General features: G+C 36.0%; 2 protein-coding genes across 2 annotated transcripts; both read left to right on the top strand.

The window, feature by feature from the left end:
- The first annotated feature begins 4,079 nt into the window (after positions 1-4,079).
- Positions 4,080-5,042, top strand: LOC130879977 (olfactory receptor 52A1-like). The gene has a single exon (XM_057778790.1). It carries the CDS (start codon positions 4,080-4,082, stop codon positions 5,040-5,042), a length of 963 nt encoding a protein of 320 aa, XP_057634773.1.
- A 7,562-nt stretch (positions 5,043-12,604) lies between these two features.
- Positions 12,605-13,552, top strand: LOC130880524 (olfactory receptor 52A1-like). Its single transcript, XM_057779600.1, has one exon. The coding sequence runs from the start codon at positions 12,605-12,607 to the stop codon at positions 13,550-13,552; it is 948 nt and encodes a 315-aa protein (XP_057635583.1).
- Positions 13,553-14,189: the final 637 nt, after the last annotated feature.

Genomic DNA, 14,189 nt, shown 5'->3' with positions numbered 1-14,189 from the left:
GGTAAGTTTCAGAATGTTGAAAATACTGAACACAGACTCATCAGTGATGATCTTGCAAGGGTAGGGAGTGTCAGAAACTGAGCCGTATTCTGAGGGGAGTAAGATTCTGAGAAGTTACTTTGTGAAATCTTTGGTCAAATGGTGCAGCTTCATCATCTTTGTGTTGATTGCTATTACCTGAAGCTGACAGAGAAAGGAGGTTGCCTGCTGTCTTTTTCTTTTTGTAATTATTGTGTTATTAGTGTCATTTAACAAACGAGGGACTTATTAATCTCGGCATTTTAAATGTCTGCCAATTACTGACATTGAAATGCATAAAGGTTAATGATATATGCTTTCTACCTAGGGATTTGGGGAGATCCCCAATGAAACTGTATAAATGTACACACACACACACACACACACAGACACACACACGAGTCACTTAGTGACAACAAACAATATCAAGGAAAAGGGAGCTGTGTGTGAAGAATTCTAATGAAGTTATTTCAGGACTATGTGAGTACTGGAGAAAGATGCCTTGGATTCAGGCATGGGTGCTGACACTGACTACCGTGGCACTTGAGAGGAGGAGGAGGCAAAAGAGCCATGCTTCCTCAGCTACATGACAAATTAGAGGCCATCTTGGAGAACCTGAAACTGTGCCAATCAGCTCACCAACTAACCCAACAGGAAAGAAGACATGCTGGTATTGGTATGCTTCATTTGATTTTGACCTATTTAAAGAATTAGCTCCCTTGCTACTACCTGCACTTGTAAAAGTGGAAATTAACTAAAAGCCATTTTAGATTCCATTTTGGATAACATGGGGATCTTTTCTTTTGGGCTACTGTATATTATGCAATATATGGTTAAGAGGACTGAAAAATAGATATAGTAAGAGCAGTGATGCATTAAAAAACCAGATGTCCTTAAAAATGGGATAATAACAAACTTTCTGATGTTTCAATAGTGGGAACTTAGAAAAACTTACACACACAAAAAAGCATATTTAAATTGTATTCGAAAGTAAAATTATGGGATTCAGTTTATTCTAGTCATTGAATTCTTTCTTGGCATTTACAGAATTTGATTACCAGTGCATAAAACATGAATTCACACAGGCACATATATACCAGTGGAAATCACTACAAAGTATCGCCTGGCAGAACAGGCAATCATTAAATAGTTGGTTGGAGTTGATGGTGGGCACCACTGGTGAACTTATGTGAGGAGTTCTTACTCATCCACTTTAGCTACAGGTCTTGACAGACAACACAGGGTGGAAAAGACAGATAAGAAATCTCTTGCTTCTTTGACCTTATTGTTACAGTTCTCAGAGTCCCCAGCTATGATATGATACATGGTAAGACAGTTCCTTTTGCCAAGAAGACTACATTTCATTTTAAAATATCAGTTAACTTTCAATATGTGTGTTCTAGTCCTGATGTTAGTTTTCTTTGGACAAGCAAAGGTGGAATTCAGAAGAGCGACTCCCTTGTGGAGTTGAAAGGACAAGGATCTTTGTAGCTCACACTGTGTGGAAAGTACAGTGGCTCTTCTATCATCTTCTAGCTGTGCTGGAACTTTGCACTGACTCCACTAACACAGCCCAGTCCAAGCTTCAGCCCACCCAGGTTTGGTTTTTATTTTGGTGTTTGCACATGGTATCTGGGAAAACAGTATGGAAGAAATGCCGGAAGACTTACATGATGCTTCTGACTCCTACGATTGGCTGTAAAAGAAGCTTGTCTACCTCCTGTTTCTTGCTTCAACTGGTACTTACGGCTGTTTAAAACTCAGTCCATTCTCTGGTGGTGGTGCTGAGAAGCAAGAAACAGGAGCTCAGTGTTCTGTCATCCCCTGTTTATGAAAGAATTTGTGCCCCAGTTTAATTTTGTCCCCCCATAAATGCACATAATGTAAAAACAAAGCCTGGACTTAACTGATGGAGTCCACATAACTGCCATCCATGGAGAAAACAGAACAGTTCTCCACTGATATTTCATAACATCTTCCCTTAAGAGGGTCCTGATATGAACAGATGAAAACAAATCTTTTATGGAAGATATTGGGGTTAGTGTTTATATGTGAAAAGACTGGAGAAAATTCTAAATATTTCTAAATAGATTGTTTAATAAACCTGTGATTAAAGCGATGCAAAAGTTTTAAAATAATTTGCTCTCCCAAAAATGTGCATTATATTCAAAGATCTTCAAGGAACTTTGTTTTTATTTTAAATTATTTGATTTTGAACCCATATCTAATTCTTTACTCACATGATACAAACAAGTATAATTCTCAAATTACCATAAAATTTCCCATAAAAGTTTACAGTAAGCAAAATATTTTCATTTCATGTACATTTACATACAGTTTTATTAACTACTGTGTTCTAATAAATTTTCATTAGTCTCTGAAAACAATGGTATAAATAATCAGTTTGCATAGCTTATTATACGGTAAAAATTTAAGTCAAAACTCCTAATGCAGCCAGATACATGTTTGGTGTCTCTGACAAGAGACCGTAGCCAACTAGGAGCCTTCTGAAGCTCTAATTTAAACACCAATGCCTTGGGCTCACATACCTGACATGCTTCAGAAATACCCCAACATATGAATGTAAATTGGGAAGAGGGAACATGTTGTTCCTCAAGGAACCAAGAACACAGGATCCCAGCCATCCATAGCAGATCTGAGCTACTGTTTCCATCCCCTACAGCAGAAATTTTACATAAGAAACAATGCCTTGTCTTCTCTAGAGTGAAAATCATAAAGCAGAGTAAAAATATCAATGGTCTTGTGAGTGGTGTACAAACTGAGCTGAGTCTTGTGCTTTCTGTTTTCCTGCACAGAGCCGTGGGCTTCAGTACCTCCCCTGGGACATCAGACTAGTTCATTGAGAATGAAAGTCCACACCAACCCCTCCAGCCACTCTGCCACAGTGAATCACCTAAAGTCTTCGTTGATGTGTGACTTGCATTGGATAGCTGGGAAAGTTCCAATAACATCCGTATATTCTTGAAAATCTAAACTATAAGATACTTATGACAATTTAAGTTTCCTATATCAAGAGTCTGATGGTAGACGAACCGAACTTTGGTTCTTAAAAATAAGGCTTTTTACAGCAGAAAATTTGATATGATCTCTAGTTGGAAGAACTTCTCGAAACCAGAATGTCTTGATAAGAGACAGTGCTCAGATTTTACATACTTTGTCCTAGAAGAATCTCACATAAACTGCCGCTTGTCTACAACAAGTAGTCTATCCTCAACAGGGGTTAAAGAGGAAAACATTCACAGCCAAGTCACCAAACACAACTGAAATAGCCAACAGTGACTCAAAGACTTCACATGTGACATTGTGAAGTTGACTTGGAGTCAGAGAAGAAACTTGTTCATTAATTCTCTGTATGGTCTAACTTAATTTTATATATTTTTTATTGAAACTGGAATGTAAAATCCTCTTAATACCACATATTTTACTCACTTTCCAGCATTCTATTAAGGAAGAATCAAATTCTCATTCATTGAAGGAACACTGTGTTTTACCAGTCCCTTTTATAATTACAATTATTACACTGAGAAGCAACAGATTTTTCAATAAAATATGAAATAAAGACTGATTCTAAGATGATTAAAAATATCTGTCCAAATTTTTCCCAGTGCTCATAAATCTTTCCTAGGGGAAGAATGGCTCATAGATAATGCTCCCGTGGGATCACTGATTAGGTGAAAAGACAACTCAGAAATTTTTTTCAATTTCATGACTAAAGGTTGCCATCTAGAAATAAAGAAAGAACAGATAGTTAAAACATCCAAGCAAATCACCCTAAAGGCCCAGAAGAGGCACAGCAGTTTTACCTCTTTCATGGAACTACTGAAGGTTTCATGTGCGTGCTTCTGCTACTGTGACAAGCATCATAGACCTTTCATTAGCCTCTGAACAAAGAACCCCTGGAGGCCATGATTTCTGCTCAAAATTCGCCATGGTTGAATGCTAGTGACTGACGAAGAGTGAGCTTAATTAAAGACATAAATGTTTTCACTTCCCTCCCAAACTCTCTTTCTCAGGTATCATGATCAGTGGCAAGATACAGAATGATGAGCTCAGTGGCAGCCAACAACATGTCATATCTCAACCCTAGAACTGTAATTTTGACTGGAATCCCTGGACTAGAGCATGTGCAGTTTTGGATTGGATTTCCATTCTTCGCAGTGTGTCTAGTGGCTCTTTTGGGAAATATCATCTTATTGATCATCATCCCAGCCGAGCGTAGCTTGCACCAGCCCATGTATATCTTCCTGGCTGTGCTGGCAGCTACAGATATAGGACTCTGTGCAGCAATTGCCCCCAAAATGTTGGCCATCTTTTGGTTCAGAGCTTATTCTATGGCCTTTGATGCCTGCCTAGCTCAGCTGTTCTTCATCCATACTTTACAGTGCATGGAGTCTGGGATTCTTTTGGCAATGGCTTTTGATCGCTATATTGCCATCTGTGACCCTCTGAGACACACATCTGTCCTTACACCTTCAGTTCTGCGTCGTATGATAGTGGTGGTGGTAACTCGAGCCATAATACTAGTAGGTCTGTTACCAAGTCTTATAAAAAGACTGCATCTTTTTCATTCTGTTCAAATTGCCCACTCTTATTGTGAACACATGGCTGTGGTGAAGCTTGCAGCAGATGATGTACAAGTCAATAAAATACGTGGTCTCTTTGTGGGCTTTAGCATTCTGGGATTTGATATGACTTTTATCCTTATATCTTATGCACTGATTTTCCAGGTCATTTTTCATCTTCAACAGAAAGAGGCACGGATCAAAGCCTTTAACACCTGCACAGCTCATATTTTTGTTTTTCTAGAGTTTTATATCCTTGCCTTTTTCTCCTTTTTCAGCCACCGTTTTGGTCATGTTGTTCCTTCAACCCATATTCTTCTGTCTACCATCTACCTCCTCCTGCCTCCTGCTCTCAACCCTATTGTGTATGGTGTAAAAAATATGGTCATTCGTAGGAGGGTGGAACAGATCTTTCTTCTAAATCGTGGATGTCAGCAGTGATCTGATAGATACTGCCTTGCAGAAAAGGCTGTTGTTTTCTGGAGATGGGGAAGGTTTCTGTTCTGTGCTCATTGTAGGGCTTTCATATCCTCATAATGGAACAGGACGGAATTCATTCCCACAATTACAAGTGGATTGAAATAAAAAGTCTTCAGAATAAGATTTATATCAGATCCCCATCTCTGAAATATTTCATATCAAATACAGATCTCATATTTCCTTTGTTTTAATTAGGTTTAATCTGCAGTACATGTAGTTTTTGATTAAGAATGAAAGTATTAGTTATTTGTTGTTTGTGCAAGGGAAAAATTTTAATATATCATCTCATATATGGTTCATTTTAATTGTTGATTACATTGTATCATTCATAATTTGCATTTTGTCCAATTCATTTAAAATAATAAAAATAAATTAAAATTTAATAGAATCAATACCCACTTTGATTATTATGCTATTAATTACCTATTGAGATTTTTATTGATTTCTAAAAAAGGTTTTGTTTACTTGTAATTTAATCATTGCCATCAGAACATGCTAATATTTGCATTTTATTCCATTATAACCTTTATGCTATACTATGTAGCTTTGTAATTAACATGTTTATTATTTATTGTATTGTTCATGTGTGTGTGTGAATGATCAGTTTATAATTTAACTTAAGGAATTAGAAAGTTTGCTCAGTGGTTATAAGCACTTTTTACTCTTGCAAAAGACCCCGGTTTGATTCCTATCATACACATTGTGATTTACACCCACATATCACTTCAGTTCCAGAAAAGTCTCACACCTTTTTCTGAACTCTTTGGCCAGGAAGTATGTGCTTGTTGCAAATTTATATATAAAGAAAAACATTCATACACAAATAAAAAATACATAACTGAAAGTAAATAAATTGAAATTCAAATGAGCAATTAATAGACAAAATCTCAAATAGAGAAACAGAGATATCTCTCCAGAAAAAAATAAATCACTGACATAAAGAAATGAAATTATAAACTAAATTCTATATGTTGCATAAAGATAAAGCATATTTTAATAAACATGTGCCAACAAAAATCAATTATATACACTTATTACACTTCCTGGTGGATATAAGTATTAAAACTTCTCTAAGTGAACTTGACTCCTATTCTAAAGGTGGAAATACACGCCTGTAGTACTGTGAAGATGTAAGCACAAGCTTAGCACCATGGGCATGGAGAGGGAACTCACTGCAATTGTCTATCTAAATTAGTGAAGCTTCAAACTGACATCTACATGTTTAAATATATATAGACAGCTTCTGTGTCAGTCTCAATAAGAGAAGTTTCTCTTTGCTGTGAAAGACACTGAATGCAGAGACACACGGATGTTCAAATCCCATAATAAGTGATTCTTGAAGGCTCATTCCTGAACAAAACATGTATATAACCTAACTAACATGCAGGGGATGTTGAGGAAGAGGGGATATAAAAATTTAAGAGCAAGAAGTTAGGGAGAAGGGCTGAAAAATGTCATCTTTGGGAATGATATAGCCATTGTATTTATGAATTTATAGTAGTTATGGCTACCTATACTGGGAAGACACATCAGTCATCACAGGGGGGTGGGCATACATGGGCACTATCCCTTTTTGCTACTTACATATTCTGGGAGAGGAGGAGTTATCGCTGTTACCTATGTACTCTCTGGTAAGTCCAGCAGATTCCAATAGTTAATTATGAACCTACGGGCAAACTAATGGCCTTTGCTAAACCCAGCACATCACAAAGAAAATAAAAACACACGATTGTAAAAAAGGTATTTCAGGGAAGAGGGTTATTGGAGGGAGATGATAGAAGATGGTGGATGAGAATAACCAGAATGAATTAAAGAATGAATTTAATGAATAAAAATTATAAGTCATTCTCTCATTAAAAACATCTAAATCTTATATGGTAAAGCTGTCTACTTTCTCCATAGCCATCATATATAGTACATGATTTTCTATATAGAGCAATAAGATAATTAAAGGTAATTAAGAGGATAAAAATTAGGAAGAAGTCAAAATATTATTTGCAGTCAATATTATAGTATATACAAGCAACCCTAAAATTCTACCAGAGAACTTCTACAATTGATAAACACTTTCAGCAATGACTGGTTAAAGATTAAAAGAAACAAAACAGAATAGAATCCTACTGCATACAAAGACAAGTGAACTAAGACAGAAATTAGAGAAACAACATCCTTCATAACAGCCACACATGGTATAAAATATCTTGGCGGTAACCCTAGTTAACCAAGTGAAAGACCTGTAGGACAAAGCTTACGTCTTTGGGGAAAGAAATTGAAGAAGATATCGGAAGATGGATCAGTAGAATTAGCATAGTAAAAATGATCATCCCACCAAAAGCAATCTACACATTCAATGCGATCCTTATCAAAATTCCAACACAACTCTTTACGGACCCTTGAAATGCCAACACTCTATTTCATATGGAAGTCTGATTGGTTTACCTTTATAAGTTATTTGCCCTTTTTCCTTTGCAGCTCTTAATATTCTTTCTTTAACCTGTATATTTTGTGTTTTGATTATTATATGGCAAGGGGATGTTTTTCTTTGATCCAGTCTGTTTGGTGTTCTGTATGCTTCTTGAATATTCAAAGGAATATCTTTCTTTATGTTGGGAAAGTTTTCTTCCATAATTTTGTTAAAAATATTTTCTGGGCCTTTGAGCTGTGACTCTTCTCCTTCTTCTATCCCTATTATTCTTAGGCTTGGTCTTTTTATTCTTTGATCAGTGCAAAAACAGGATAGCTAAAACAATCTTGAACAATGAAGAACTTCCAGAAGTATCACTACTCCTGATTTAAAGTTGTACTACAGAGCTAGAGTAGTAAAAAAATGTATATTGGTATAAAAAACATATATTCCTCAATGAAATCAAATTGAAGAAGTGGACATAAATCCACACACCTATGGATAGAGGTGATAAAGAAATACACACTGGATAAAAGAAACTGTCTTCAACAAATGGTACTAGTCTAACTGTAGAAGAATGCAAATCCATATTTATCACCCTGCACACACGCAAGTCCACATGAAGCAAAGACCTCAACATGGAACCAGACACACTGAACCTGATAGGGGAGAAAGAAGGAAATAGCCTTCAAAGCAATGGCACAGGAAAAACTTCTGAACAGACATAGTTAGCACAGAAACTAAGAAGGACTCAAAGTGGGGTCACGGAGACTGAAGCAGCAACCACAGAGCCTGCATGGATCTGTTGTAGGTTCTGTGCGTACATGCTGTGATTGTTTAGCTTGGGAGTTTTGTAGAACTTCTAACAGTAGAAGTAGGGTTGCCTCTGAGTCCTTTGCCTATTCTTTGGACCCCTTTCCTCCTACTAGGCTGCTTTGTCCAGCCTTGATATGAGGGTCTGTATGTGACCAGTCTCATTTCATCTCATTATGCCATGTTTGGTTGATAGCACTGGGAGGCCTTCTCTTTTCTGAAGAGAAACAAAGTGTGTTTGGGGGAGTGAGAAAGTGGGGGTAGGATTGGGAGGGATAAAGGCAGGGGAGACTGCAATAGTGAAATATTGCATGAAAGAAGAATAAAAAAGAAAAAAGAAAACCAACTTTTATATAGTCTAATTTATCATCTTCCCTGGGTAATTCTATTAATTGATTTATTTAAAAAGACTTTGAATTGCAGAATAGTTTCAGAAAATGCAACATTAGTACATTAAAAAGATTGTATATTGAATCTGAAAGAATTTGAACAATTCAAGAAAGATTCTGTGACAAAACCTTTGGCTTACTTCACTGTTAGTAGAGAATATCAGAAATTCTCCCCACCACTGAAAGCAATTAAAAGGCATTTGATTTCCACCATTTCCACTACAAAGTGGGTTTGCAAACTTGGTATAGTAAGGCAGTAGGCAAGGATGTAGAAAGGAGAGAAGACACAAAACTGTTTCTATTTACCAGTAGCATTGTTCCTCAGCTATAACATGGGGTGGAGAATGACACGGAAACAGGCAACGGGAGTCGAGGGCACATTCTCAAGTGGAGTTCAGAAGCGGTGGAAGTATGCAACGTTTTAGTGCTGAGACAAAGCGTACTCCCCTTTATTCTTGAAACCGCAAATACTATAATACTTTGAGAGAAATTTAGTAATACAGTAGTAGTTTCCAGGGGTACATGACTACCAACTCTAGTGACACTGTATTTTATAACGTAACTAGTAATTTCTTTCATTTTGCTTTAAAACTGGCCATAGGCAAGAAGGTTAGTCAAAAACAACAGTAACTTTATGTAATCATGTATGTATGTATGTATGTATTCTAGGCAAACAGAGACCAGGGTGCAGAGATTAGGTCCTGGGCGCTCCACTGATGTACTCACATAAATAAATTACTGTTATTTTGGGGGCAGGGACACAAAGTGGTCAAACCCAAGATTAATCTACCAATCAATTTCTGGTTGTTTTTAAACTTTTCTCTTTCTCGATATTTTAATTATTGACACTTTGAATTCTATGAATGATACACATATGGTATGCTATAGTTTGGAATATGTCTTGACAAAATTATTTGGCAAAGTACACAGGGTTTAATATAATTTATCTTTTATATTAACTCAAGGACATTTATTTGCTTATTTAGAGAAAAATGGAAGCAAGAACCTGTAATAAATATCTTTATGTTTGCCTATCTTAAAAATAAATTCTTTGTTTTCCTATTCTACATGTTTCCTATGTCTTCTGTTTGTTGTTTTCCAGATTCTAAATTGTCTCAGGTCTATCAGGTTACAGCAGTGACCCACAATTTCCTCTTATAAAACTCTAGTTGCTTAGAAACAGCTTTCTATGAGGTGAATACTTGTGTAAGGGATGTACAACTTCAAGTAATGACAGTTTTTCCAAACAAACTAGAGATAGATATCAGAAATGTAGTAGCCTTCCCCCAGGGACCAGGTTAAAATATGGGCCTGGGAACAGCTGAGTTCTAAGAAAAGCCAAGAAGAGGCTGGAAGCAGATGATGCAAGGTGGTAAGATATTAATTCCTTTCCAATTTTAACTGCATCAGAGAAGATCTGCTCCATCTGCCTGATTTTCTGTCTGGGTGAGTGTCTTCTTCATGTATTAAGACCTCCATATACCTAATTTCTGGTTGTAGCCAATTTTAAAAGGGAGTAAATCACTAAAAATGAGCATCAGATGACTCCATCATGAGTGTGTTGATAATGGATATTCCTGTACCAGGAACCAGTTTTCTTTCCTGAACCCAGAACTTTTGTTTTCTTAACAGTATGTGTTGTGGATTAGACTCACATATAGATAGGAAAAACATTTAGTGGTGAAAGAGGTAGAAGATAAATTTTTTGTAATTGTTTCAATTGAATGTGAGGAAGACATAATAGATATGCTATTAACTAGTACCACGGTAAGGTGAGAATAAGATTATTAAGATATCTTTTCAATCAAATCTTCCCAATATTAGTTATTAAAGAGACTATCTGTGCCCCCCCTTTGTCTCCACAAATAGTTTGAGCAGAACAGCTGGCAGTATGTGAAGAGGGAGTCAAATAATGGAGCCTCCTACTTTCCTTAGCTCTCTATCTAATCTTGGTTTCTGAGTAATCATAGGTCACATCTCATTCCTGAAATTCAGATTATCTGTGAAGTATATATTGCTCAAAATATGTGCTTTTTCTGATACATAAAATTATAAACACCTATTGAAAATATTATATGTTTATGCACCACAATTTTATATATTATACTATTTAGAAGAAATCAGTTATGATATCTGCATTATTATTGATTATAGGGAGGCCAGAGCTAATTTTGCCTTGTGTTCTTAGATCATCAATCAGTTTTAAAATAATGATCGCATATGAAATTTCTTTATGCATTTTGCCTCAACAACTTGTACCCTATTCATAAAACATTTATAGTGTTGTTTGTAATAACCTTTAAGCAATTTTCCACTTCTACTGCCAATCTCACTTCAAAACGGTATTTGAATGATTTTATTATACAAAATTTCCCAATATTTTAATAAAATCCCTTTATTTTCTTGGTATTGTCTCATGGTTTCTGTTGCTAGAGAAACTCATATAGAAATATTTATTCATTTTCATTTCAACTGCTGAAATATTTTATATTCTGTGACACTGAAGAATTTAAGTTTATGCTTGCATTTGTTTTAATGTGCTTACTACTATGAACAATATATTATTTTCATACAGTTTCAACACAGTAGATCCTCATTTCCTTCCAATAAAAGTACTTCAAAATTTTATTTAGAATTATTCTCCTTATTTAATGTTTCTATTTATCTATGATTAATCATAGAGAAATTAGAATGAAAATCATATAATTTTATGTTCTTAATGTGGTTGGTGAAAAAATTTAAAAGAGAAGAGACTAGATTTGGTGGGTTTTAATATTTTGAAAAAGAGAATTAGTTATCAAAAAGAGAAATTTAAACAATTTATGAGGAAGAGAAGCTCAATGGTGTTAGAAATTATTTTAACTGTCAACTGGTAGCAATTAAATGAGTAAAATAAAATAAATTACATGGAACTCCACAGCAAAATTTAGAGTGCCACTGCTTTGTTGCGTATGAGGTTCATTAGCATAGTAAGTGTGCTTGAACATGTGTCAGCAGAGGCTGCACAGTATTCTCGATTTGGCATTCTCCTTTGGTGTGGGAATTCATTCTGTATATGTGCTGTTTTCATTGGTTAACAAATAAAGAAACTGTGTTGGCCTGCAACAGGGCAGAATAGAGCTAGGCAGGAAAACTAAACTTAATGCTGGGAGAAAGAAGGTAGAGTCAAGAAGAAGCTATGTAGCTGCCACAAGAGACAGACACCGGATGCTGGACAGAACCTTACCAGCAAGCCACAATCACATGGAGGTACGCAGATGAATAGAAATGTGTTAATTTGGACATAAGAGCTATCTAGAAATACACTTTAGCTATCGCTAAAGCAGTATTGCAAATAATATAGTTTCTGTGTGATTATTTTGGGTCTGGATGGTTGGGAAACAGATGAGAAGCCTCTGCCTACAGATTCCTTTCTTAGCTTATGGTTCTGTTTGGCTTCATTGACCTTTTCTCTGTATTTTAAACTCCTGCTGTCCTCTAAGATTGGTGAATACTTACATCATCATCAGATCACAAGACAGATAATTTATAATATGACTTTGACACAGTGACCCTTAATGTCTGAAATCTATATGGAGCTTGGAGATGAATATGAAGAGTCACATTTGCATTCTTTGAGACCAGCTGGGATGACTTCAGAAGCTCACAGAATCAAAACAATTAGACAATTAATATTTATTTATACAGTATCTAGAAGATAAACATTAGATCATATTCACTGTCTAAAATCAGCACTGGAATTAGAAAAGAATACAGAAGAACAAAAGTCTTATAAAATAAGTCAATGCCTTAAGATTTAAAGGCCACATTTATGAGATTGTGAGAAGAAGTGTGAGTGTACTCCTCCTCTTTCACATTCATCAGTTTTGTCCTATTAGGTGTCAAGATCAGTGGTGAGCAAAGCATCCATCAGCCTCATGGGATACAACAACTTGTCATATCTGAACCCAAGGACAGTGATTCTGATTGGCATTCCTGGACTGGAACATGTGCAGTTTTGGATTGGATTTCCCTTCTTTGCTGTATGCCTTGTGGCCTTGCTGGGAAACCTCTTCCTGCTAATCATTATCCCCACAGAACGTAGTCTACACCAGCCCATGTATATTTTCCTGGCAGTACTGGCAGCTACTGACCTTGGTCTCTGCTTAGCCATTGCTCCAAAGATGTTGGCCATCTTCTGGTTTAGTTCATGCTCCATGGCTTTTGATGCTTGCCTCACCCAACTCTTCTTCATCCATGCTTTGCAAGGAATGGAATCTGGCATCCTGCTGGCCATGGCCTTTGACCGATATGTTGCCATCTGTGATCCTCTGAGGCACACATCTATCCTTACACCATTATTTCTACTAAGAGTGGTTCTAATGGTTGCAGTTCGGGCAACCATACTTGTTGGGATTTTACCTGTTCTCCTTAAGCAACTGCAACGGTTCCGCTCTGTTGTAATTGTTCATTCTTACTGTGAGCACATGGCTGTAGTGAAGCTGGCAGCAGAAGATGTCCATATTAATAAATCATATGGGCTCTTTGTAGCTTTTGCAATTCTAGGTTTTGACATGATATTTGTTTTCATCTCCTACATTTTGATTTTCCAAGCTGTTTTTCGTCTTCCTCAGAAAGAGGCAAGAAGCAAAGCATTCAACACTTGTACAGCTCATATTGTTGTCTTCCTGGAGTTTTATATCCTTGCCTTTTTTTCCTTTTTTAGTCACCGTTTTGGTCATGTATCACCATATGTCCACATCTTATTGTCTACCATCTATCTGCTTCTGCCCCCTGCCCTAAACCCCATTGTCTATGGTGTAAAGACCAAGGAGATCCGCAGATGGGTTATACAAATTTTTGTTCTGAATTCTAGTACTCAGTAAAGATCCTTAAAGAATTGTGTGAGAGGAAAAGTTGAGAGTTTCCTGTTAAAGTTGTTTATTCTATAAGTGTCTATATTTCTGATTTTTCTAATATAGTAATCTTCTATGAAGAGTCTATATTCCCAAGATAAAATCAGTCTGAACATGGAATAAACACATATAAAAAATATAAATGTATCTTATATTCTCCTATGAGTCCTTATTTATGTTTTCTTCTCCATTTTGTTTTTTCTTCTTTCTTGCATTCTTATACCTACTTTTCATTCCTTCCAACTGAGTTATTTGTGTACTTTCTGTAATACAAAATGGTAGGTATTTTTTCCCTGACAATAAACAATGACAGATGGGTTATGTGATTGATTGTACATTGATGTAAGAATATTGACCAAATTTAATGTAATGTTAGCTAAGGGCTGAGAAGATTTAAGCAATATATTTGGCTTCACATGTAGAAGCAACTAGTCTAGATGGTAAAAGGAATCATACAAGATTTCATGGAGGACATCATGTTAAATGTGATATTTGAATGTTAAACTTTACTTTGGGTGTTAAAGTTTTTTTTTAACCATAACATTAATTCAGTTTTAAAATTAATGTCATTAGAACTCATGAAACTGTGCCAATGTGTGCCTCTGAC

This window comes from Chionomys nivalis, chromosome 8 (assembly GCF_950005125.1).
Source record: "Chionomys nivalis chromosome 8, mChiNiv1.1, whole genome shotgun sequence".
Taxonomy (NCBI): domain Eukaryota; kingdom Metazoa; phylum Chordata; class Mammalia; order Rodentia; family Cricetidae; genus Chionomys; species Chionomys nivalis.
The sequence above is the reverse complement of the archived record's forward strand: the minus strand, read 5'-3'. Positions and strand labels throughout refer to the sequence as shown.